This window comes from Acinonyx jubatus, chromosome E1 (genome assembly GCF_027475565.1).
Source record: "Acinonyx jubatus isolate Ajub_Pintada_27869175 chromosome E1, VMU_Ajub_asm_v1.0, whole genome shotgun sequence".
NCBI lineage: Eukaryota > Metazoa > Chordata > Mammalia > Carnivora > Felidae > Acinonyx > Acinonyx jubatus.
This window is the reverse complement of record NC_069397.1, coordinates 27,965,073-27,987,762: the sequence shown is the minus strand read 5'-3', so window position 1 is coordinate 27,987,762 and position 22,690 is coordinate 27,965,073. Positions and strand designations below refer to the sequence as shown.

General features: G+C 45.7%; 1 protein-coding gene across 2 annotated transcripts; it reads right to left on the bottom strand.

Moving 5' to 3' along the window:
* Nucleotides 1-3,475: 3,475 nt before the first annotated feature.
* Nucleotides 3,476-15,950, bottom strand: MKS1 (MKS transition zone complex subunit 1). Of its 2 annotated transcripts, XM_015088402.3 has the most exons (18): nucleotides 15,812-15,950; nucleotides 15,288-15,397; nucleotides 13,825-13,895; nucleotides 13,001-13,156; nucleotides 11,819-11,916; nucleotides 11,517-11,645; nucleotides 11,152-11,256; nucleotides 10,455-10,563; nucleotides 9,580-9,636; nucleotides 8,483-8,525; nucleotides 8,159-8,224; nucleotides 6,643-6,713; nucleotides 6,255-6,324; nucleotides 6,048-6,155; nucleotides 5,236-5,369; nucleotides 4,624-4,706; nucleotides 4,441-4,538; nucleotides 3,476-4,338 (listed from the first exon to the last, which is right to left on the bottom strand). In XM_015088402.3, exons 1-18 carry the CDS (start codon nucleotides 15,889-15,891, stop codon nucleotides 4,247-4,249), a joined length of 1,680 nt encoding a protein of 559 aa, XP_014943888.1. In that variant the 5' UTR covers nucleotides 15,892-15,950; the 3' UTR covers nucleotides 3,476-4,246. The 2 variants fall into 2 exon arrangements, with proteins under 2 accessions (XP_014943888.1, XP_026890018.1); XM_027034217.2 differs by lacking the exons at nucleotides 11,819-11,916; nucleotides 13,825-13,895; nucleotides 15,288-15,397; nucleotides 15,812-15,950 and having other exon boundaries at nucleotides 13,001-13,139.
* Nucleotides 15,951-22,690: the final 6,740 nt, after the last annotated feature.

Below are 22,690 nucleotides of genomic sequence, written 5' to 3'. Positions count from 1 at the left end.
TGAACTCCACTTAATGGTGGAGTGACCTTAAAAAAGTCATAGTTGGGGGCGCCTGGGTGGCTCAGTTGGTTAGGCATCTGATTTCGGCTCAGGTCATGATCTCATGATTCCTGGATTCGAGCCCCGCGTAGGGCTCTGTGCTCACAGTTCAGAGCCTGGAGCCTGCTTCGGATTCTGTGTCTCCTTCTCTCTCTCTGCCCCTCCCACACTTGTGCTCTCTCTCTGTCTCTCAAAATGAGATAAATAAATGTTAAAAACCTTCATTTTTAAATTTTTAAAAAATGTTTATTCACTTTTGAGAGAAAGAGAGAGAATGTGAGCGGGGCGAAGGGACAGAGAGAGAGAGGGAGACACAGAATCTGAAACAGATTCCAGGCTCTGAGCTGTTAGCACAGAGCCCGACTGGGGGCTCGAACTCACGAACCACGAGATCATGACCTGAGCCGATATTGGATGCTTAACCAACTGAAGCACCCAGGCACCCCCATAAAATTTTTTTAAAAGTCACAGTTGCTCAAGCAAATATCCATTGATACCATGGAGATTACAAAATGGTATTGTGAGGATCAGAAGAGATGATCACATAACTGTGCTTAGTGAGGTAAAACATTGCATCATTTTCCTTTGCTCAGCTGGAAGGTGGTGTTTGTGAGTTGTAGTTCAATGGACAATATTGGGCAAGCATTTCTTCAAGATTGGGCCAAACCTCTCTCGTATCTTGCTGGTCCCCACCCCATCATCGGGCTTGGTTCTATTGTGGGATCCTAATAGCAGAGAAATCAGTATGGCTGGTCTTTGGAAATTTCTGAGCAGCTGAAAACAAATTTTAAAGCAACTTTATCGAGACATAATTAGCACATCCCAAAAATCACCCATATGAAATATATGATTCAATGACTTTATCAATGACTTCAGTAAATTTAGAGTTGTGCATTGTTTTTGTTTTGTTTTTGTTTTTGTTTTGCCTGTTAAGGTCTTTGGCCCACTGATCTCCACTGCTAATGTCAGAACATTTTCATCACTCACAGAGAAACCTTATAATAACAGTCCCTCCCTGTCCCTACTCCAGCCCCTGACAATCACTGATCATCTTTCTATCTTTACATAATTGCCTATTTTGGGTCTTTCATGTAAATGGAATCATAGCATGTGTTCCTTTTCTGAGTAGATTAACCACATTTCATTTCTTGGTTTGTTCACTTATTTACTTCTTCACTCATTCCTGCTACAAACCTGATTAACAGTCTTTTATGTTCTAGGTCCTATCTTATTTGCACCTAATTGATGTGCCTGAGCCCAATAAATCACATCCCTGTGGTTATGAGTGTTGGATTACTGCAGCTTCGTATGTTAGGACACACTCGCAAAGCCTGGTTGTCTACTTGCTTTGAAAATTAGAGCGCAGTGGTTTGACACTTGGAAGGTTCGGGCCTCTTCTGTCAGCAGGGATCTTGTCCTGCCTAACATTTCCGGACCACAGAGCTCTCTCAGGAGAAACTGTGGAGAAGTAGAAGCTAAAGGGAAGTCAGACTGAATCCGCTTCTGCCCCTTTCCCTACAGGGCACAACGCTCGGAGGCGCTTCTGTGGGCTTTCCCAGCCCCGGAATCTGGCACAGCTTAGCCAGGTGCTGCAAAACCCGGATTTGGCAAGGAAGCTCCTGAATCTGTATGGGACACCTGACAATACTGATGTCTGGATTGGGGCCATTGCAGAGCCTCTTTCGCCAGGGGCCCAAGTGGGGCCTCTTCTGGTTTCTCTTTTTGAAAACCAGTTCACAAGAGCCTGAAATGGTGACAGGTAAGTGACCCTACCCTAAAGAGACCAGCCCCAGAGGAAGGGCAGAAAAGCACTAGCATTTCAAGTCTCAGCAAGGGGGAAAGTGCCTTTTTTAGATTCATTTTTTTTTCCAAGTTCACAGGGTCTAAGACCAGGAGGCTCCTCTGGGGAGAGACTGGTCAGAGGGAGAGAGACAGTGGGCCAGGCAAGGCTGATATTGCCTGAGCTACGGGCACCTTTAACCCATGAGATTGGCTGGTCAGCCTCGCTCTTCCTGGCTAGTGGATCCCAGAAAACATGGACAGAAACGGCTAAATCTGGTTTCCTTCCTAAACTTATGGTTAAACACTTGACTTATTTGGATTTGGTATCTACCTGGGTTCAAATCCAGTCCTGGCCGCTAAATTACTGTGCATTTATACTGGGCAATTTACTTGACCGCTGAACCTGTTTCTTCGTCTATAAAATGGGAATAATACCTATTTCGCAGGAATTCTGGAGAAGTGAATGAAATGATGTGAAGCACCTGGCATGCAATGGGTGCCCGTCCTGTTAATTCCTCCCTAACACACGAGGCCCTGGGCCAGATTTCCTGGTCTGGAATTGTGTATGACCATACTGGTATCCCCACCATTTCGAGGGACATCTTCAGGGCCAACACTTACCCCCAGGGCTTTGTAAGCTGCACCACATCCCCAGGTTGGATCTGTCAGCCTGGCAAGGCTAGTGAGGACTCTGCAGGTAAGGGGGGGGCCCTCCTCCAACAGCCCTGGGTGGGGCCAGGCTTCCACATCCTTCCCTGGACCAGATGGCTGAGACCCTTTAGGCCTCTCAGCAGAGACAACAAAACTTGCCACTAGAGACAGGGTACTCTTCCCTAATGGCTTCCCGGTATGCTAGTTTCTGGAATGTTAATCCAAGGCTCAGGACTTTGGGGGGCAATTGGGAAGTGTCGAATCAACTCCAGCCCAGTCATTAACACCCCGACACAGCTCCATGTCTGGACACCCAGCAAGTTCCACACTGGCTCACTTGTGCTGCTTCCGCAGGAGCCCATTCCACGTCTGCAGCCTCGGACACAGGATCACGTAGGGAAGACCACAAGGCTGCCTTCTCCCCCGGAGCAAGCACGCCTGCTGACGCTTTTGCTGGCTATGGCTCAGGGCTGGTTCTGTGGCTGGGAGTCACGGCTGGGGCTCCCAGCAGCAGTGAACCCTCCCACCTTGGGAACCTCTTAGGTAGAAGGTCAGGCATCAGCTCTGGGTGAAAGGAGGTCTTGAGGCCCAGGCAGGAAGAGTCATCTGAACGATTTCCAGCTTTTTTCTATTTCCCAGCCTGTCCCCCACACCTGCCCGTGGCTGCAGGCCACCCCACACCTGGTCCTGGCCATCCCACAACCCTCTGCTGGAGCCTGCACGCTGGGCAGCACGCTCTGCTCGTACCAATAAAGGACGGCTGGGGGGCAGGAGCTGGTTTCTGAGTTAGGCTGGGGAGGGCATGACATTTGGGCTTTGCTCCAAATATCTAGAAGGAGCACAGCCAGGACACCAGTGGCACTAACCCCTAAGGCTCTCCTGCGGGCTCACATAAGAGAACCAAAAGAGACACTATGGATAGGAAAGGGTAGAAAAGGGAAAGATTCAGGAGAACACCTTGGCCACGCCAGCAACCTGAGCAGAAAACCAGCCAACACATCAGTCAATATACAAAGTTTTTATGTACAAGAAAACACAATAAAGGTACTACCCAGCTAGCAGAAAGGACTGGGCACTGCCTTTAGCCTTCATTTACTCCAGAAATAAGTTGTATCTCCAAACACAACAAGCCCAAGCAGCAAGCCCAGGCTACCCTGGAAAGAGGAGGCTGAGGCTCTTGGGCCGGGAATTCAAGATATCTCTCACCTTTCTTTAGCCTCCATTGTTCTTTTTACATTTTTTTTATTTAAGTAGGCTTCACGCCCAGCACAGAGCCCAATGCGGGGCTCGAACCCACGACTGTGAGACCAAGACCTGAGGTGAGAGATGAAGAGTCAGATGCTGAACCGACCGACCAAGCCACCCTGGTGCACCTTGAACCTCCATCCGTAATGCAGGCTGCAGACCAGGAGTTGCCTGCGGCTCTCCGCTGGGAGACAGTGAGACAAGCCAGAAAAGAGGCTGTGTTGAGGACTGAGCTAACTGTGGGGTCACCCCAAACGGAGCTAAACCAATAAGTCTGCCTTGGGGTGACTCCCACTTGCAGTAAATGAAATATGAAGACGGGGACCATAGGGTCTCCAGCTTTATTGCTTCGCAGCAGGGAGGAGACCCTGCTGAAGACCAGGCAGAGGCACCGGCCTGGGATTTTCTCAGCTCTTCTGGTTCTCGGCAGGTCAATGGGGTCACCAGTCAGAAGGATGAAGGTAGGGGGACACCAGCGTTAGCCATCACGCATCTTGTCCTCTTGCCCAGGGGCCAGTGCAGCAGTGAGCTAGGACGCCATGGTTCCCGAAGGGCTCACCAGGTCCTGGGGAAGGCTTTCTCGGGCCTCCTGCATGCGGCGCCGGGCGCGACGGAAGGCCTCTGCGAGGGGAGCAAGTATAGCAGTCAGCTGCCACGCTGTGGGGAGGAGCGTGGCTGCTGCTGGTGCTGGGTGGCCGGCTGCGGGGGGGCAGGGAGACCTACCAAGCACACTGTGAACGGAACTCTGCTGGCTGAATCCCTCCAGACGGTCCAGCACACTCTGCATCCTTTTCCGGAGGAAACTGGACTCCATGAAGGCCCTGCACACAAACCCACCACACAGCCACAGCTGTTCTCCAGCCCTCAGGGGTAAGGCTCCCCGAGGCAGAGGCCAGGGTTACTCACCTGGATTGCTGCAGACAGTGCAGGCGGAAGGTGACGCTGCCTGTGGTCTCAGTGCGGAACCCAAAGCGGCTCAGACGCTCTCCCTGTGGTGTGCAGTTAAGACAGCATCAGGCTTCTGTGGCTTCTAGATCCCAGGAGCACGCTGGCCTCACCCCCATCCTTACTCCCATTCTCGGAGAGAATGGGGAAACCCCATTCCAGCACCCAGACTCCATCATCTCAAGGCTAACACTGGGCTCCCAACTGTAAATGAGGGAACATTCCAACCTCCCTGGAGAATAGCAGCCTTATAAGCAGCCTGCCAATCCTCCCCACCTTCGATTACTGAAGCGTCCGTGATGGGCTGGAAGGAGGGGCCAGTAACTCTGACGGGACCAGGGGAATCTCTGAGTATACTCATTTCCAGAGATCTCCTAGGATAGGAGATTTCCTGGGATCTCCTATGTCTGTACCTGGTTCAAGATGTGGCCATGACCTCCAGCTTAAACCACAGGCAGGAGGGGACTAAGTAATAATGATGCAATTAAGGGGCCTTAACCCTGATCCCACCTTCTCCAGAAGAGACAGGAACCTAAGCTCCCAGCATGAAGTCTGCCTAGAGACAAAAGTGACCTTGAAGGTTCCCGGTATCCGCACGTAGGAGAGGTCCTCCAGTTCCAGAGAGCCGCCAATGAAAAACCTCCTCAGCTCAGCCACTGTGCCAAGTTCCATGGGTCTCCACGTGGAGACTGTCAGGGTGTGAGAGCCTATGCAGAAAGGACAATGGGGCCACAGCCAGAAAGGGCATGTGGTCTCTCACTGACCCCCAGCAATGACACAGGCCTATCAACCACGAAAACACCTGACCTCTGGTGAAGGTTATCATGGGGGCTTGGGGCACCTGTTTGGAAATCAATCAGCTAGAAATTAAAAGCTCTGCCAGTTGTTACTTGCATACCCAGGTCAAGTTTCTTAACCCCCATGATCTCCGTTCTCCTCACTGGTAAAACGGAAATGGTATAGCACCTACACTCGCAGAGAGGTCGGCAGAATGAAACGAGACGCGCTTAGTGCAATGCCTGACAACAGAAGACAGTGGCTATTACTTCAAAATGAATGCTGATCCATCCAATACATGTGTGCTGAGAGCCCACCCTGCCTGAGCCGGTCCCTCAAGGCCGCGAGTCAAATCAGCGGAGCTCGGAGCGGACACCACAGATGCTCAGGCTGCCCTACTTTGCGGTTAGTTGCAATTTCACTCAGTTGTCTCTAACAGAGCGGGGGAAATTCCTCAAAACGAGCAAGGAATCTTGCAAGTTAAATGCGTCTAATTCCTAACCGTCCCTACTTCTCACTGGAAGCGATGGAATCTTTTGGAAGTGTTAAGTCTCGCTCCTAGGAGCTGGGGCACAGAGGCCACGTGGAGGGCAGGGACAAGAGGTCACCTGGGGTGGCGGGCAGCACCACAGCCCCGTAGCCTTCCACGCGATACCTCTGCCAGAAGTCCAGTGAGAGGACCTCACAGTAGAGCACAGGCCACTCTGGGAGAGCATCTGGGAGACATGAGAGAAGCAGCAGGTCACAGGAGGCCTTCACCACGAGAGGGTACCACCAGAGGTGATGCTGGGCCCAGGATCTACTGAGCTACTCACCAGCAGATTCGTCTTCATGGAGGAAGGAGGCCTCAAATGTGAATGGGTAGGAGAAGTAAGCCACCTTATCCTAAAAAAGAGAAGTTTTATTTTATACTCGGTGTCATGGGATAGGCTAGGCCTCAACGGAAACTTGTTCTCTCTGTGGCCGATGACATACCTTCACAAGGGAAAAACTCTCACCCAAGATAGGAAATAAGAGGCTGAGAGGGGAGGGGACGCCCAAATACAGGCTGCTACCATCCACAGAAAGACAGAGAGGGAGCCCTTGGACCAGGTAGCCCTGCAGAGCCCACAGAGAAGGGCCAGAGCCAACTCTGAATCCTCCCCAGTCCTGATAATCTTCGGAGTCCTGTTCCCCTCCAGATACCCCTCTTGTTTTCCATACCATTCCCAGGGATTTGGTGGCACAGGTCTGTGTTATTCCTGAGAGCTGCTGGAATGCTGGGCTTGACCAATCTGAAAGCCAAGGGGCATATATACAGTCAGTTGACCTGGGAGGAAGGCAAGTGGTTGAGAAAAAGACAAAGTTCCTTTATCGGTTCATTCACTCACACACTCAGTCATTCACTTAACATTTACTGAGTGTCTCCTATGTGCTATGACCCATCACTGGGGAGAGAAAAGATCCCCGTCTCTCATGGAACTGACATTCCAGTTGGCAGGGGAAACACAACAAACCAGCCAACAAGAGGCTATTGGGTAGTGACAGATGCTCTACTAAAAATAAAACAGGCTCATTTAGACTGGATGGTGAGGGAGGACCTCTCAGAGGTGACACTTTGGCTGAGACCTAAACTCGGAAGAACCATTCGTGCAAAGATAGACAGAAAGGTTTTCAGACAAAGGAAATGATCCCCAATAGGCCCTAAGGTGGAAATGAACTTGGCATGTTCAAGAACAGAAAGTCTGACTGGAATTCTGTGAGGGAGAGATAGGCAGGGGCCAGCTCATTCAGGCTCTGGAGCTTGGTTCTTACACTAAGTGGGAGGGGAAGCTGTTGGGGTTTAAAGCCGAAGAGAGACACAGCTAGCTTCCATTTTCAAAGCCATGTGGCTGTGGCGCCTGTGGCAAATGAGGTGTAAAGCAAGCAGCAGGGTAAGTAAGAAAGTTAATGCATTGGCCACGGCAGAAGATGACAGATGCAGGTGGCTTGGTCTAGGGTGCTCGAGAGAGCAGATGTTCAGGACATCTTTTGAAGACAAAGCCGACAGAAACTGCTGGTAGAATGACGGGCTGCAAGGAGCTAGAGAAAGTGAGGAATTCAGGGTGTCTCCTGGGTTTTTGGCACCAGCAACTAAGTAAATGACATTGCCATGTCCCTTAGGGAAGGGACTCTTTCCCTAAGATGGGGGAAGACCATGAAGGCAGGTTTGATGCAGGAAGGAGAATCAAGAGTCCTCTGGGTCATGCTAAGCAGAAATGACAAAGAGGTAGCTGGATATGAGCCTGGAGCTCGGGGGAAAGGCCAAGGCTAGAGAGAAATCTGGGGGGTCTGAGATGCCATTACAAGTCATGGATGGATGGGACCACCTAGAAAGGCTGTAAAGAGAGAGTAACAGAAGGCCCAGGCCCAGCCATGGACACTCTAATGCTTTAAGACCAACAGATGAGCAAACAACCAAGGGGACTGACAAGCCACCTACAAGAAAGAAGAGAGAAGTGTGGAGCCAGAAGCCTAAAGGAGTTTCAGTGAGGAAATGCAAGCTGGGCCACGAGCTTCTGAGAGGTCATGTAGGGTGAATGCACGAAGGTCACCGCAGGATATGACAACTTGGAAGTGATCTATGACTTTGAAAAAGACAATAACTATTTCTTTGAAAAAAGGTGGGAAGGAGGCCTGACTGAATTCCTCTAGAAAATTGTCAGAATGGGTATAAAAGAGACTTATGAAAATTACTTACTAGTGGTTGGCAATTCCACAAAGAAGTGCACATAGAGATTGTCATACTCGTAGCCTTGGGCTGAAACTAAGAAAACAAGAAATGATTTCAGCTCATTCTCCTATCACCCTTAGCACCCAACTCAGTCCTGAAAGGCCTACACACGTCAGGAAGCAAGTCCCTGGAGGGCCAGGAACTCTCTGCGTTTCCAGTAAAGACTCAGGACTGAGTTTCCCAAGTAGTACAGACAACCTGGCGCGTCCGCTGCGGCCACAGGAGCTACTTCGCAGCTCTACGGGGCGCCTGCCCAAGCATCAAGGGATCTCTGTCTGGCAAGGCACTTACCTACCTCTCCGTTTACAAAGAGCCGGAGGGCACCTGGGGCAGTCTAAGGTGGAGAGAAGCGGGAAAAGATCAGGGCATCTGGGGGAGTCAGCACGTCTCCGCCAGCCCGTCCACAAACCCCAGGAAGACCTGACACTGGCCGCCAGATCTGGGTGCGTCACTATTGAGCTTCCCCCCTACCCTGCCACTCCACAGATCGGTTTCCTTCATTTCTAAAATTTGTAACAGAAAAGAAAGCACATAATTTAAAGGGTGAGGAGGGCAATGAAGTGTGGAGAGTTTACAGGAATAGCCAAGGGAAGCAACAACTGCCACCCTTCGCCATACAGGGTTGGGGGGCGCAGCTGGACACCCCTGTTCCCTTTCGACGCCTGGTCAAGGAAGGAGGGAGTTCACTTTTTTAATTACTTGTGTTTTCTTATCTAACTTTTTAACACTGCCCGTCTACTGTTAATGCAATATAAAAATAACGAATTGGTTTGGGGAGAGAGGGAGACTGCTGGGTAATCCTGTGCTTGTTTCCTGACGTAGAAATGGAACTCCCGGAATAAAGAAGACAAAGAACAGGACCACAGAATGACTGACATAAACTATTTTGTTTTGGTTGTTTAAGAGCTAAAGTATTTGACAAACAGAAATGATTCCCCTTCCCTCTCCATGGGGCATCTTAGGAAAAATATCCACATGAAGAATGAGGAAGATATTTTTCATCCCTACATTTATTTTTAAAAACAATTATAAAGGAACACCTGCATGTGTTAACCACTGATAAAAACGTAAAACTACTAAGTTTAGGGAATGCAAAATAAACATTCCTGACGTACCCCTCTCACCACCCAACCCCCACCCCAGAGAAAGCAATCCCTAGCACGTGTGCCCTTTTAGAACCTTTTCCCTGACATTTTCTTTTTCATTAATGGTTCTGTCAATATGCTGTATTTCAAAACACGTCACAAGAACTGTGCTCTACATGCTATCCTCTGACTTCCTCCTGGCATAAAGAATATGTCCTTTAAGAAACGTGCTATTACTCAGCCACAGTCCGAATGCCCTGGCCAAACCCAGCTCGTGGTGCTGCGGGCAGCCATGCTACTCACCATCTCAAAGTCAGTGCCCACCAGGCTGCTGAGATATTCCTTGTGGCGGCCGTAGAGCTGAGGAAACAAACCACATGAAAACTAAAGATGCAGCCCCAGCCAGGCCATGGGTCAGGTCTGAATGGGTGGGAGAAAAGAAGCTGTGGCAGGAAATGCCGCAGAGAGCTGGAGGCCTAAGCATCCAAGCCACTGACTTTTAAATTTAATTTAATTTAATTTTTTGAGAGAGAGAGACGAGAGAGAGAGAGAGCGAGCAAGCATGCACATGAACAGGGGCGGGGGGAAGGGTCAGATGGGGAGAGGGAGAGAGAGAGAGAGAGAGAGAGAGAGAGAGAGAGAGAATCTTAAGTAGACGCCACATCCAACGTGAAGCCCGACGTGGGGATCGATCTCACAACTGCGAGATCATGACCTGAGCCGAAATGAAGAATCAGACACTTAACTGACTGAGCCACACAGGCGCCCCAAACACTACTGTCACTGACATTTTAAAGTGAAGCACAGAGGCTCTGGAGTCTGCTGGTCTGGGACCAAATCCTGGCTTTTGCACTTACAAGCCCATGACCTTGGGCAGACTTCTTAGCTTTTCAATCTCAGTCTCCTCATTTATAAAACGGTAATAATAAAAGTATTCACCTCAAAGGGTTGTAGTATTGTCTAAATGAAATAAAGCATGTGAGGGGCCTAGCAAAGCTTGGCAAACACTCAAAATAAATAGTCATTGTTATCATGTTATGTTATCAAAAACTTGTGGCTGACACTCAGCAGTGCTTCCCATGTAAGAAAGACTGCAACTGCGCACATCAACCTCGGACGTGGGCTCAGCTCCCGGGCACCAAGGCTCATCCCCGCGCTTGGAACGAACTCGCTCTTACATCCTTGAACACACGTTGCTCCCGCTCCTCTTCCTCCGGCTGTGTGAGGGAGGACACGTTGTCGATAGTATACTTCCACAGCTCCTGCTTCTCCCCCTCGGTCTCAATTCTGTCAGGTCAAACCACAAAAAGACCAACTCTCACCAACGATGAAAAAGGCCAAATGATGAGCAGGAGAGAGAAACAAAGTGGAAGAGCAGAAAGGGCATCAGAGTGGACACAGAGTATAGGTCCGGGGCCCCTTTCTGCCTCACAGTCACGGGGAAGCCCTAAAGCACAACTTCCCTGGCACCCGGTTCTCTCACCCGAAAAAACAGACAGGTAGGTTTAGGTCATTTCTAATTTATTGTCCTGTTATTGTAAGACATGGAGGCAGGAATAGCCAGCCCAGAGGAGGAGATGTGGCTGAGTTCCCCTCACCCTGTTCAGGCCGGTCCCTTCATGTAGCGGCACCGAGGATTATTTTCACTTAACTACACCACCGAAGTTATCCCTTTCAAACTGGTATAGCTGCACACTTTCTGAGAACAGGGTCCCTACGATCCTACGAGTCTATCAGAAAACAGAATACGAACCATTGCCTGGGAATAAGGAAATCAGAGAAGATGAAGGACTTCTCAGAATCTCAACTAGGGGCCAGAAGTGAAGCCAAGGGAAGGAATGCCAGTCTCCACTCTCCCTTTCTTCTTTCCCTCACCTGTAGGGTCCTTTGAGGCCAGTGAAGTCAGGTTTTACTGTGATCACACCATTGCTGTCCACCTTCAGAGTACAGAGGACATGTTCATACTTCTTATAGCCAAGCCTAGATACCAGAAAATCAACACCCAGGTTCAGGACCACTGGTCCCACCTCCAGAGAGAGGAAGACATAGTCAGCCCACATCAGGCGAGAGGACAGAGGCTATAGCGAGAACCATCATAGTACCTTCTTCTGAGTACAACTAAGAAGTACAAGAGGAAAAAGTCCCTCCCTCCCACATACCCCAGGATGACTGTAACGGGTGATGGTTAGCGAGGGAAGAGCAGGAGAATCTGAGCTGGGGGGGTGAGAGGCTTCACTCACTTTCCATAGGGCCCCAGGTCTGCCATGATGTACATTGTCTGAAGAGGGGTATTGATGACATGGTTGTTCCTGACAAATTCTTCTGATGGTTCCCAGGTGACAATTCGTGACTTGAGGATGCTGCCCTCCCTGGGAGACACCGCACCTCCTAAGGAGCCTAAAGGAGGAATCTAGGGGAGCACACCCAGGGAGGGCCTACTGCAGAATGGGAAGCTCGAGTGGGTGAACGTATCCGGATATTGGCCTGGAAGGACTACAAAGGCCCCCCCCCCACCCCTTCCCCCATACAGATTTGCACTCACATCCCTCGCCTATCCTGCCGTCGGCGCCTGACATTTGCCATTCGCTCAACCAAGAATGATGGCACCTCCCGGGCTGCGGTGGTCATTTTCTGACAGTGCTAGGAGAAGAGAGCAGCCCTGTGTGATCCATCTGGTCAGGGCCACATGGGATCAGGTACCGAAGGCAAGCCTTCCTTCTGAAACCTCATCTGGGACCCGAATCTAACAGTCACACCTCACAACTGTATGTGTCAGTGGAGGAGAGCAGTAGCACAAACATGGCACAGAAGATTCCTACCATGCCTTGGTTTGCTCCAAGATTTTAGCAGCATATCATCCTTCAGAAATGAGTTTCTTTATGATAATATTAAAAGGAGTGTGCAATCTCTGAGTACACACCAACAAAAAGTTGGGCGAGTGTGCCTGGTAGCTGTTGACATTACCAGGTACTTGGAAGATGCCAAATGGGATACAAAGTATCGCGTGAAAAGTCCTTTGCATGGGTAATTCAGCACTAAGTGTAATGTCATTTACTTTTCTAAAATAGAAAACCCAAATTTTATATGCTACCAACCCAGAGCCTTCCTAACATAAGCACCAATCTTTCAAAAACATTCATTTAATACCTGCTCCTTGCAGAGCTACAAGGTCATAGACAAAAATCAGAAAATACAGGCTCCACTCTCAAGGAGCTTAACATTTCCCGGGAAGAAAGAACATGTCCTACAGGGATGAACATGTAAAGCAAGTCCACAAGGGTACGTGAGCACAGGCAAAGGGCACTAAGCTGCTCCCGACGGCTGTACTGAGTCCCTCTTCAAACCCACAGACTCAGAGTTGTGGCTGCATCCCCTGATGAGTTTTATCTAGATGGTTCAGGACTCCACCCACCTGTGTCCTCTCATGATGAACGGAGGAAGTCCGGCCCAGGGGCTGCTTCCCTCGGGTCCGTAGTCTGCAAGCCTATCATTAGACACACTACCAGCTTCCCCGGGCCCTCTAGCAGGTGGAGAAGGAGCAGCCACACCACCCGAAAACTGTGCCCACTGTCCGGCTTGGCTGCCAGCAGCACGAGGCAGTTCCTACATAGGCTGTCTGTTGCCCCTTAACAGGCTTCTGGCTTAACATACAGAACCCGGTGAGACCAGAAGCTAGGGGAGGAAAAGGAGAAGGAAGCCATGGGACCCCAGAAAAAAACAATACCTCCTCCACATTGGTGTATCTATCAGAGTCAGTGTAGGTAAAAATCCGTCGGTTCTTCCTGCCACCCGAAGCCTCCAGCTTCAGGATCTCTTGACGGTACTGATGATCCAAAGGGCTCTGACAGGCCGCTTCATTTCGGTACAGATCTACTTCAAACTGAGATAACAAGGACACAGAGATGTACTGAGAATATGTCAAACTTTTGTCCCTGTAACTGTTGAGTCAAATCAGTTCTGTAGAGTTAATGCTACTTGGGGCGTGTGGGTGGCTCAGTTGGTTAAGCGACCGACTTGAGCTCAGGTCATGATCTCGCGGATCGTGGGTTCAAGCCCTGCATCAGGCTCTGTGCTGACAGCTCAGAACCTGGAGTCTGCTTCAGATTTTGTGTCTCCCGCTCTCTCTGCCCCTCCCCCACTCACACTCTGTCTCTCTCTCTCCCTCAAAAACTAAATAAACATTAAAAAGAAATTTAATTATAGAGTTAATGCTATTTGACATGTTTTCATAGCCAATTTCCATTTACCTGAATTAATGCAGGGCAGGGGATCCAAGAATGTTAGATCTAAAAGGAACCAGAGGGACAGTCTAATCCAACTTTGCTGTTACAGATGGCAGATTTCACCCAGAGGTGAAAAGTGCCTTACCCAGGATCATAAAACAGGGTAGCGTTGGTCACTATGTTATACTGCCCTTTAAATGCATCAGGGGAATGTATAAACTGCTATAACTTTCTGGAAATTAGACAATATGTATCAAGAATCTTTCCCCCCTACCAGCCAGGTGGAGGTAGACCAGGTAGAGGTAGGTAAGTGACACTGGCTCACCTGGCTAAAGAGCTTCTCCTGCCACCCAATCACGACCTCTTCCTCTTCCTCTTCCTCTGAGCGGTGTCCACCTCCAAAGACGACAGAGTGAGTCAAACGTCTGAGTCAAATCAGCACCACTTCTTGCTCTGTGATTGGTTATTACTGAAGTCCCTGCTCTAATATTTGCCACAAAACCAGCTGGAGTTTGGGGATTTATTAAGCACTCACTCTAAACAAAGGTTAGAGAGGCTGTGGATATATGTAGAAGCCAGGATTAGGACCCAAGAAGTTTTAATTACTACTTTAATTTGAATAAAAGGAAGTCGTGGCTCCCAGGAATTACTTAATCTAATTCAGTGTCAGGAGTCAAATTTAGATATGGGCTGAATACCTCTTCCTCAATCCCAACTGTCTACATTTGCTAGATAGGAACCCTGGTGTTTTTACCTTTACTATTCCTGAAACCATATATCTAGAACCACAAGCCCTATAACCTTTAAGAGACCAAGTGCCAGAAGAGAGGAGGAAAGGTGAGTATTTAAAGAACCAAATTGAATACACTCTTAGCTGAGTATGCCTTTTTCAGAGACACATGCTTCACAACCCACCAGCCCACTCTTGCCCAAGAATATATCTGAACAGAAACAACAAAAGCAGAGAGATTAGTGATTTAACACAAACACACTGTCCTCTCTTCCTCACTCTTCTGGCTTCCAAGATAAGGTAAACTGCAAGACACCAGTTGATGTTAATATGTTCCCTTTTCAAGCAGATGCCAATTAAGAATTATTTTTAAATAGTGTGTATGTGTGTGTGGTATAGATATATGTAAAACTTAAAGTTATTTTTAGGGGCGCCTGGGTGGCTCAATCAGTTGAGCGTCCGACTTCGGCTCAGGTCATGATGTCACAGCTCGTGAGTTTGAGCCCTGCATCAGATTCTGTGCTGACAGCTTGGAGCCTGGAGCCTGCTTCAGATTCTGTGTCTCCCTCTCTCTCTGCCCCTAACCCACTCGCATTCTGTCTGTCTCAAAAATAAATAAACATTAAAAAAATTTTTAAGTTGTTTTTAAAAGCGTGTGTATATATAATATACACATATATTAGGAATTTGGGGCATATTTTCTCTTAGAAAAAAATGCCACAAGCAGTATTTAGGTTTCTAGGCAGATTCATAACATATCTAAGGTATAATCTTTGTTATTTTACTACATTTGACCACAATTCGGATCAACTCCTGATGGCAAGAATCAGGTCTTACTCAATTTCCATACACAACATAATGGAGCAATTGAAACTGCTTGGGATCAAATCCTTGCTTCAACATTTACCAGCCGTGTGACCGTGGGCAAGGAACTCAACCTCTCTATGCCTTTTCTACAGAAAGACTACAGAACCGGGTCTACTAGGTCTTAAAAGGTTACTACGGCCCCAGGCCCTTCCCCAGATCCCCAAAGGGTCGCATCACCACCAAACACCCACTGGCACTTGGGTGAGGCCTAAAAGTGGCCAAGTCTATGAGGTCCTTCCCAGGCTGGGCAGCAGGCTGGTAACGGAGGAAGTTGCTTGATGTGATTCTTTGCAGGTGGACTCTGTCAGGAAAAGAAAAGCCCGAAATACTGATTACAAGACATACAACCTGGAGATGAACAAAGAGCAAAGATGGGGGGGGGGGGGGGAGCAAAAGGAAGAAGAGGGCGGGGCTACCAAGATGTGCTGGGTGCACGCGAGCGCGGCCCGGGATCCTAAGGGAAAGAGTGCCGATTAGAGAGTGTATTGGGTACACAGAGCTCCGAGGAATTTGAGAAGGGCAGAGACTTGAGAGGGCTTGGATAGGTCTGGAAGTTGTGAGTGGAGAGGGTTGAGGGTAGTGAGGGAGACGCGAGGAGACCAGAAAGGCAGAGATCAGGATTGAAAGCGGAAGGGGGCACTCAGCAAACAAGTGAGGTTCAGGCTCGAATTATTTGAGAGTATAAAAGCACAGGGCTCTGGGACGATGCGACTACCGGAGGCGCAAGTTGCGCACGGGGTCCCGGGAGCGATACACAGCCTCCCCGGTGTCAGTGCTCCAAACTGTCTCCGCCATGACAGCTGCGACTCCTCGCGACAGCGCCGGAAAGCGCACAGCCCCCAGTTCCCCTGGCAACGGAGAAGCGGGGTTTGAGAGGCTATGGAGGTGCTGCGCGCGCAACCTACGGTTCCCGGCACGGCGCCGCAGGCGAGCGACCGGAGCTGGCGGGACCCAGCCGGAGCTATTGGGTGCGGTCAGGTTGCGGTACCTCTGGATCATGTGCGTGCGACTTTATCGCATGCACGTGCGACAAAGCTCGTTCACACCCGGGACCGGATTTGGTGCCCTTTACAAGTGAGAAAACTAAGGCAGCACCATCGACTCCTTTCACAATGGTGAAATGGTGATTCCGAAATGGTGATGGAGATTCAGACCCAGGTGACCTGAGTCCTCGACTCGACTTGTCTTATCACGCCACACTGCCTTCCACTGATGCTCGGAAACTTTGACCTGAAAATCGGTGAACGTGATTCAGAATGCACCCATTCTTTCAGGGAAGGCGTTGGCACTTATTCAGACATGAAAATATATTCTTGGAAGAAAACAAAAAAAGTGTCAGAAGAGTTATTAGTCCTTGAATTGGTATTCCCTGAGCCGGAGAAAGAAGGAACAAGGAAGCTAACAGTAAGGAAGGAATATTTGTTATTATTGAACTGTTTTTTTTTCCCCTGAATGTGTTGGTTCCGGATATTTAAACCATCTTAAGAAATTGCACTAGCCTCCTGAAAAGCCAGCAAAGTGCTATTCGAAAGTCATGTTTCATTGGCCATCAAAGCAAGACACACCATTATATGGAGTATGGCTCTCTGGCACCTTGAGGTAGATCAACAGTTATCGAACTCTGACATTTGCTACTCCCCCAACAGAGTAAGCAATTGTCCCCTGAACTCAGCAATCTCTTGCCAGTTTGATTATGTGGCTTTGGGAGCCCTGGGCAACCTAGCTGCTGTTGCGTAACACCGAGGGCTTAACCATAATAATAGCACCATTTATTTAGCATCCAGTACAGCCTGGGTGCTTTGTTTGCATTGTCCCTAATCCTCATAGAAACCCCTTAAGTAGGGTTACTCCCATTTAAAGGATGACATTAGGGAAGGCCAGGGTTTAAAAGGCTTATTAAGGTTGAACTCTAGTAAATGGTGAAGGAGCTGGGATTCCAGCCCAGGTCTGTCTTTTGAAGCCTGAACACCTTCCAGTCTGCCTTGCAGCCTCTCACCCACCATTTTATTTCATAAGAGCACACAATTTCCAATGTGAGAAATAATTATTTCAACAGATGAAACTGGAGGCAGAATTCTAGCTCTTAAGAAATGGTCTAATTTTTCCTTTTAAAGTTGTAAATAGACAACACTATGCCACATGAACAACAAATGATAAAGGTGGAGGATGCATCAAGAGTTTAGTTTATTGGGGCACCTGGGTGGCTCAGTTGGTTAAGTGCCTGACTTTGGCTCAGGTCGTGATCTCACAATTTGTGAGTTTGAGACCCGTATCAGGCTCTGCGCTGACAGCTCAGAGCCTGGAGCCTGCTTTGGATTCTGTGTGTGTGTGTGTGTGTGTGTGTGTCTGCCTCCTGCCCTGCCTGTGCGTGCTCTCTCTCTCTCAAAAACAAACGTTAAAAAAAAAAGTTTAGTTTGTAACCAAATCAAACTTATAGCCAAGTCAATCTGACATAATTATAAGCAAAATAGGAACTGTACCACATGGTATGGAAACATAAGTTATTTGTATAAGTAACTATAAATGAATTATTTTTTTACTGGTAAACCAGATTTTTGTATTTTCTCTTTGTTTACTGGTATCTATATATCAGGATTCTTAAACCTGGGGTCTATGACTGAGGCTCAATGGGTCTATTAAGTCTTTCCCTAGAATTTTGTGGCATGCATTTTCTGGAACAAGTTCATGGCTTTTATCAGATTCTGAAAGGAGTTTGTACTGTGATATCAAGAATGGTGTGCTTCCCACTACACATATATACTGACATCTTGTTAAGAGTCAAAAGTTTGGATTGTATCAGATAAAGGACAAAATCTCTTGAACCATCACCAGCAACCCTACCACTCTCATCTGGATGGCTCAGAGTTGACATTTACTGTGTTCTCCCTAAAATAACACCATCATGTGGAGAAACTGGTTTAGAAAGCATTTGTACAAACCATCATGAAGGGCAAATATTATTGCCTTCATATCACATATTTATAAACCAAGACAATTAAATTTCTCACATTCTTATGACGAGGAAGCACAGAACCTGGGCTTATATTAAAGGTGTTCTGACTCCAGTCTGTGGGCTTTTCTTTGCATTTTGATTTTTTTAATGTTTATTTTTGAGAGAGAGAGAGAGAGAGAGGCAGAGAGAGAGGGAGACACAGAATCCAAAGCAGGCTGCAGGCTCTGAGCCGTCAGCACGGAGTTTGGGCTCTCCTTTGAATTGTGCTGTTTCCTTATATCTACTCCTGCCCCCAACCCCTTCCCTAATTTTTTCATTACAAAACCAGTGAGCCACATCAGAACAGTCCAACACTGTCCCTTTCCCCTCCCCAACTTGTACTTTATAGCTTACTTGGGCTCTCCTTACTCCTTACTTAGTAAGACTTTAGGAAAGCATGAAAGGAAGAACATTGTTATAGTTCTTCAAAAACTTGTCTCGGTCCCCCAGTGTCCATGCTGTGTGCCTAATAAATATCCCTCAAACTCACCAGTCCCAGGAAGAGATCCTCCTGAATGAAACAACCTTAGGAGGCATAATAGGATTGATTTCTGCTTTATTCTCTTTTTCTCCAACTTTGAAGATGGAGGAAGAGGCCATAAAATGTAGACATGCCAATTATAAAATTTTTTTAATGTTTATTTTATTTTTAAGAGAGACAGAGCATGAGCAGGGGATGGGCAGAGAGAGAGAGGGAGACACAGAATCCAAAGCAGGCTCCAGGCTCTGAGCTGTCAGCACAGAGCCCAACGCAGGGCTCAAACTCATGAACCATGAGATCATGACCTGAGCCGAAATTGGACATTCAACCTTCTGAGCCACCCAGGTGCCCCTAAACATGCCAATTATAAATCAGAGATTGTCACATTAGATAAAAAGTAAAATCCAACTATATGCTGCCTACAAGGAACCCACTTTAAATAAAAAGATAGTTTAAAAGTTAAAGGATGGAAAAAGATATACCATACAAATATTAAAAGAAAGCTGGAATGGCTATATTAGTAACAGGCAAATAGACTTAAAAATGAGGAATATTAGCAGAGATAAAGAGGTATATTTTATAAATTTAATTATATATTGATAAATGCAATTCATCAAGAAGACATAAACCTAAATGTTTATATACTTAATAACAGAACTTCAAAGTACATAAAGCAAGAAATTAATAGAAATGAAAGGAGAAATAGGAAAATCCACAATTACAGTTAGAGGTATAACATATTTTCTTAGTAGATGATAAAATATGTGGGGAGAAAATCAGTAAGCTTATAGAAGGCCTAAACAACATCATCAACCAATTTGACTTAATTGACATTTGTAGAACATTTCAGTCTACAGCAGAATGTATATTCTTTTCAAATGCACATGGAACATTGACTAAGACCATTTCTGGGCTATAAAACAAGTAAATTTTAAAAGATTGAAATCATACGAAATACATTCCAAGACCAAAATAGAATCAAAAGCAGAAAGAGATCCAGAAAATTCCAAGTATTTGATATTTAACTTCTAAATAATTTTTCAAGAAAGAAGTCATATTGGAAATTAGGAAAGACCTTAAGATTCTCTCTCTCTCTCTCTCTCTCTTTCTGTCTCTCCCCCTTCTGCCCCTCTGCCCCTCTCCCGACACGCTCTCTCTCTAAGTAAGTAAATTAATTAATTAATTAATTAATTAATTAATCCACCTTGCAGGAAGGTGGACAAATGACAAACTTCCATTTATAAGAAGAGTAAGTACTAGGGATGTAATGTATGTCATGATGACTATAGTTAACACTGCTATATATTATTTAGGGAAGTTGTTAGGAGAGTAAATCCTAAGAGTTCTCATCACAAAGTAAAATTTCTTTTTCTTTCCTTTTTATTGTATCTATATGAGATGATGGATGTTAACTAAACCTGTTGTGGTAATCATTTCACAATATATGTAAATCAAACCACCATGCTTTATACCTTAAACTTATACAGTGATGTATGCCAATTATTTCTCAATAAAGCTGAAAAAAAGTACACTTTTTTTCTTGTACTATCTTTTTTCCTTCTATCAGATTTGAAAGACAATTGCATAAAGGAAGAATTTAAAACTGTGTTGATGAACTTATCAGGAATAAAGATGTAATTTGTAGGACAATAAAGGAAGAGGAAGGGAACAGAGCTATACAGGAGCAAAGCTTTTGTATGTTATTGAAATAATAATGGAATTAATCTAAACTGGGTTGTTATAAGTTACAATATTAATTATAGGGGCACCTGGGTGGCTGGTTAAGCATCTAACTTTGGCTCAGGTCATGATCTCATGGTTTGTAGGTTTGAGCCCTGCATTGGGCTCTGTGCTGACAGCATGGAGCCTGGAACCTGCTTTAGATTCTGTGTCTCTCTCTCTCTCTCTGCCCCTCCTCCACTCACACTCCGTCTCTCTCAAAAATAAACATTAAATTAATTAATTAATTAATTAATATATTAATTATAATCCCTAGAGAAATCACTGAGAAAATAACTCCAAAAATTTTTTAACATAGTAAAAAAGACAGTAATGGAACTTAAATGGTACACTAGAAAATATCTAACACAAAATAGGGCAGTAATAAAGGATCAGAAGAACAAAAAGAATACATATAGAAAACAAATTTAAAAAATGGCAGATGTAAATCCTTACCTTATCAATAACTATATTAAATGTGAATGGATTACACACACACCAATCAAAAGGCAGAGATTAGCAGAATGATTTGGAAAAACATGATCCAACTATATGCTGTCTACAATAGACAAACTTTTGTTTCAAAGAGAAATAGGTTGAAAGTAAATGGATGGGAGAAGGTATACCAAGCAAACAGTAACCAAAATAGAGAGAGAATGACTCTACTAGTAATATCAGACAAAATAAACCTTTAGACAAAAATTGTTATCAAGACAAAGGATATTTTATGATCATAAAAAGGTCAATCCATCAAGAAGACATAATTCCTAAATTCAAGAATTAAATAGGGGCATTACTACAGACCTTACAGAAATAAAAAGGATTATAAGAGATTACTATGAACAATTGTATGCCAATAACCTCAATGAAATGGACAAATTCCTAGAAAGGAAAAAAACCTACCAAATATGACCAAAGAATCAATTAAAACTCTGAATAGACCTATAACGAATAAATTGCATTCCTAATTTAAAAGATCTTCCCATGAAAGGAAAACTCAGGCCACATAACTTTGTTGGTGAGTTCTTCCAAACATTTAAATAATTAATGCCAATCCTTCACAAACTGTTCCAAGAAACAGAAAAGGGAACACTTCTCAATTCACTCCATGAAGCCAGTATTACCAAGATAACAACCAGACAAAAAACACAACAGGGAAAGAAAAATGTATACCAATATCCCTTATAAATACAGATCCAAAAACCCTCAAAAACTACTAGTAATGTGAATCTAGCAATATATAAAATGGCTAATACCTCATGACCAAGTAGGATTTATCCCAGGAATGTAAAACTCAACATACAAAAATCAATCGGTGTGATACACCATATTAATAGAAGAAAGGATAAAACCATATGGTCATCTCAATAGTTGCAGGAAAAGCTTTTGACAAAATCCAACACTCTCATGGGAAAAACACTCAACAAATTAGGAATATAAGGAAACTCCCTCAACCTGATAAAGGACACCTAAAACAAAAGCAAAAACAAAAACCAACCATACCTAACATGATCGATAATGAAACACTACAACATTTGGAACAAGATAAGGATGTCTCTCATCATTTCTATTCAACATTGTTCTTGAGGGTCTAGCCAGGGCATTTAAGCAAGAAAAATAAATAAAAAGCATCCAGATTGGGAAAGAAGGAGTAAAACTATTTCTACAGAAGACATGATCATATTTACAGGAAATCTTAAGAAATTCACAAAATAACTATCAGAACTAATCAATGAGTTCATCAAGATTGTAGAATATAAGCTCAATATAAAAATTCAATTATATTTCTATACACTAGCAATGCACAATCTGAAAATTAAATTAAACATTCCACTTACAATGGCATCACAGAAAACAAAATATGTAGGAATAAATGTATTAAAAGAAGCACAAGACTTTAAACACTGCAAACTTCAAAATATCATTGCAAAAAATGAAAAAAGAAATAAATGGAAGATATCCTAAGACTTAATACTGTTAAGATGACAATACTTCTGGGGAGCCTGGGTGGCTCAGTTGGAGCATCCAACTCTTGATTTCAGCTCAGGTCATGACCTCATTGTTCGTGAGATCAAACCCTGAGGGGCCTCTTCACTGACAGCATGGAGACTGCTTGAGATTCTCTCTCACTCTCTCTCTCTCTCTCTCTCTCTCTCTCTCTCTCTCTTCCCCCCCCTTCCTCTCTCTCTCTCTCTCTCCCCCTTCCTCCCTCCCTTTGCCCCTCTTTCCTGCTCTTGTTCTCTCTCTCAAATAAAAAATAAAACGAAATTTAAAAAAAATGACAATTCTTCTTAAACTGATGTACAGATTCAACATGATCCATACCCAAATCCCAGCTTCACTTTTTTTTCCAGAAAGTGACAAGCTTATTTTAAAATTTATATGGATACTCTGGGGCACCT

Coding starts and splice junctions, on each gene's coding strand:
- MKS1 (XM_015088402.3), bottom strand. CDS start 15,891: ATGGCGGAGACAGTTTGGAGCACTGACACCGGGGAGGCTGTGTATCGC. Junction 15,398..15,811: donor GTGCGCAACTTGCGCCTCCG/GTAGTCGCATCG, acceptor TTTTCCTGACAG/AGTCCACCTGCAAAGAATCA. Junction 6,714..8,158: donor TGTGGAATTGCCAACCACTA/GTAAGTAATTTT, acceptor CTTGGCTTTCAG/ATTGGTCAAGCCCAGCATTC.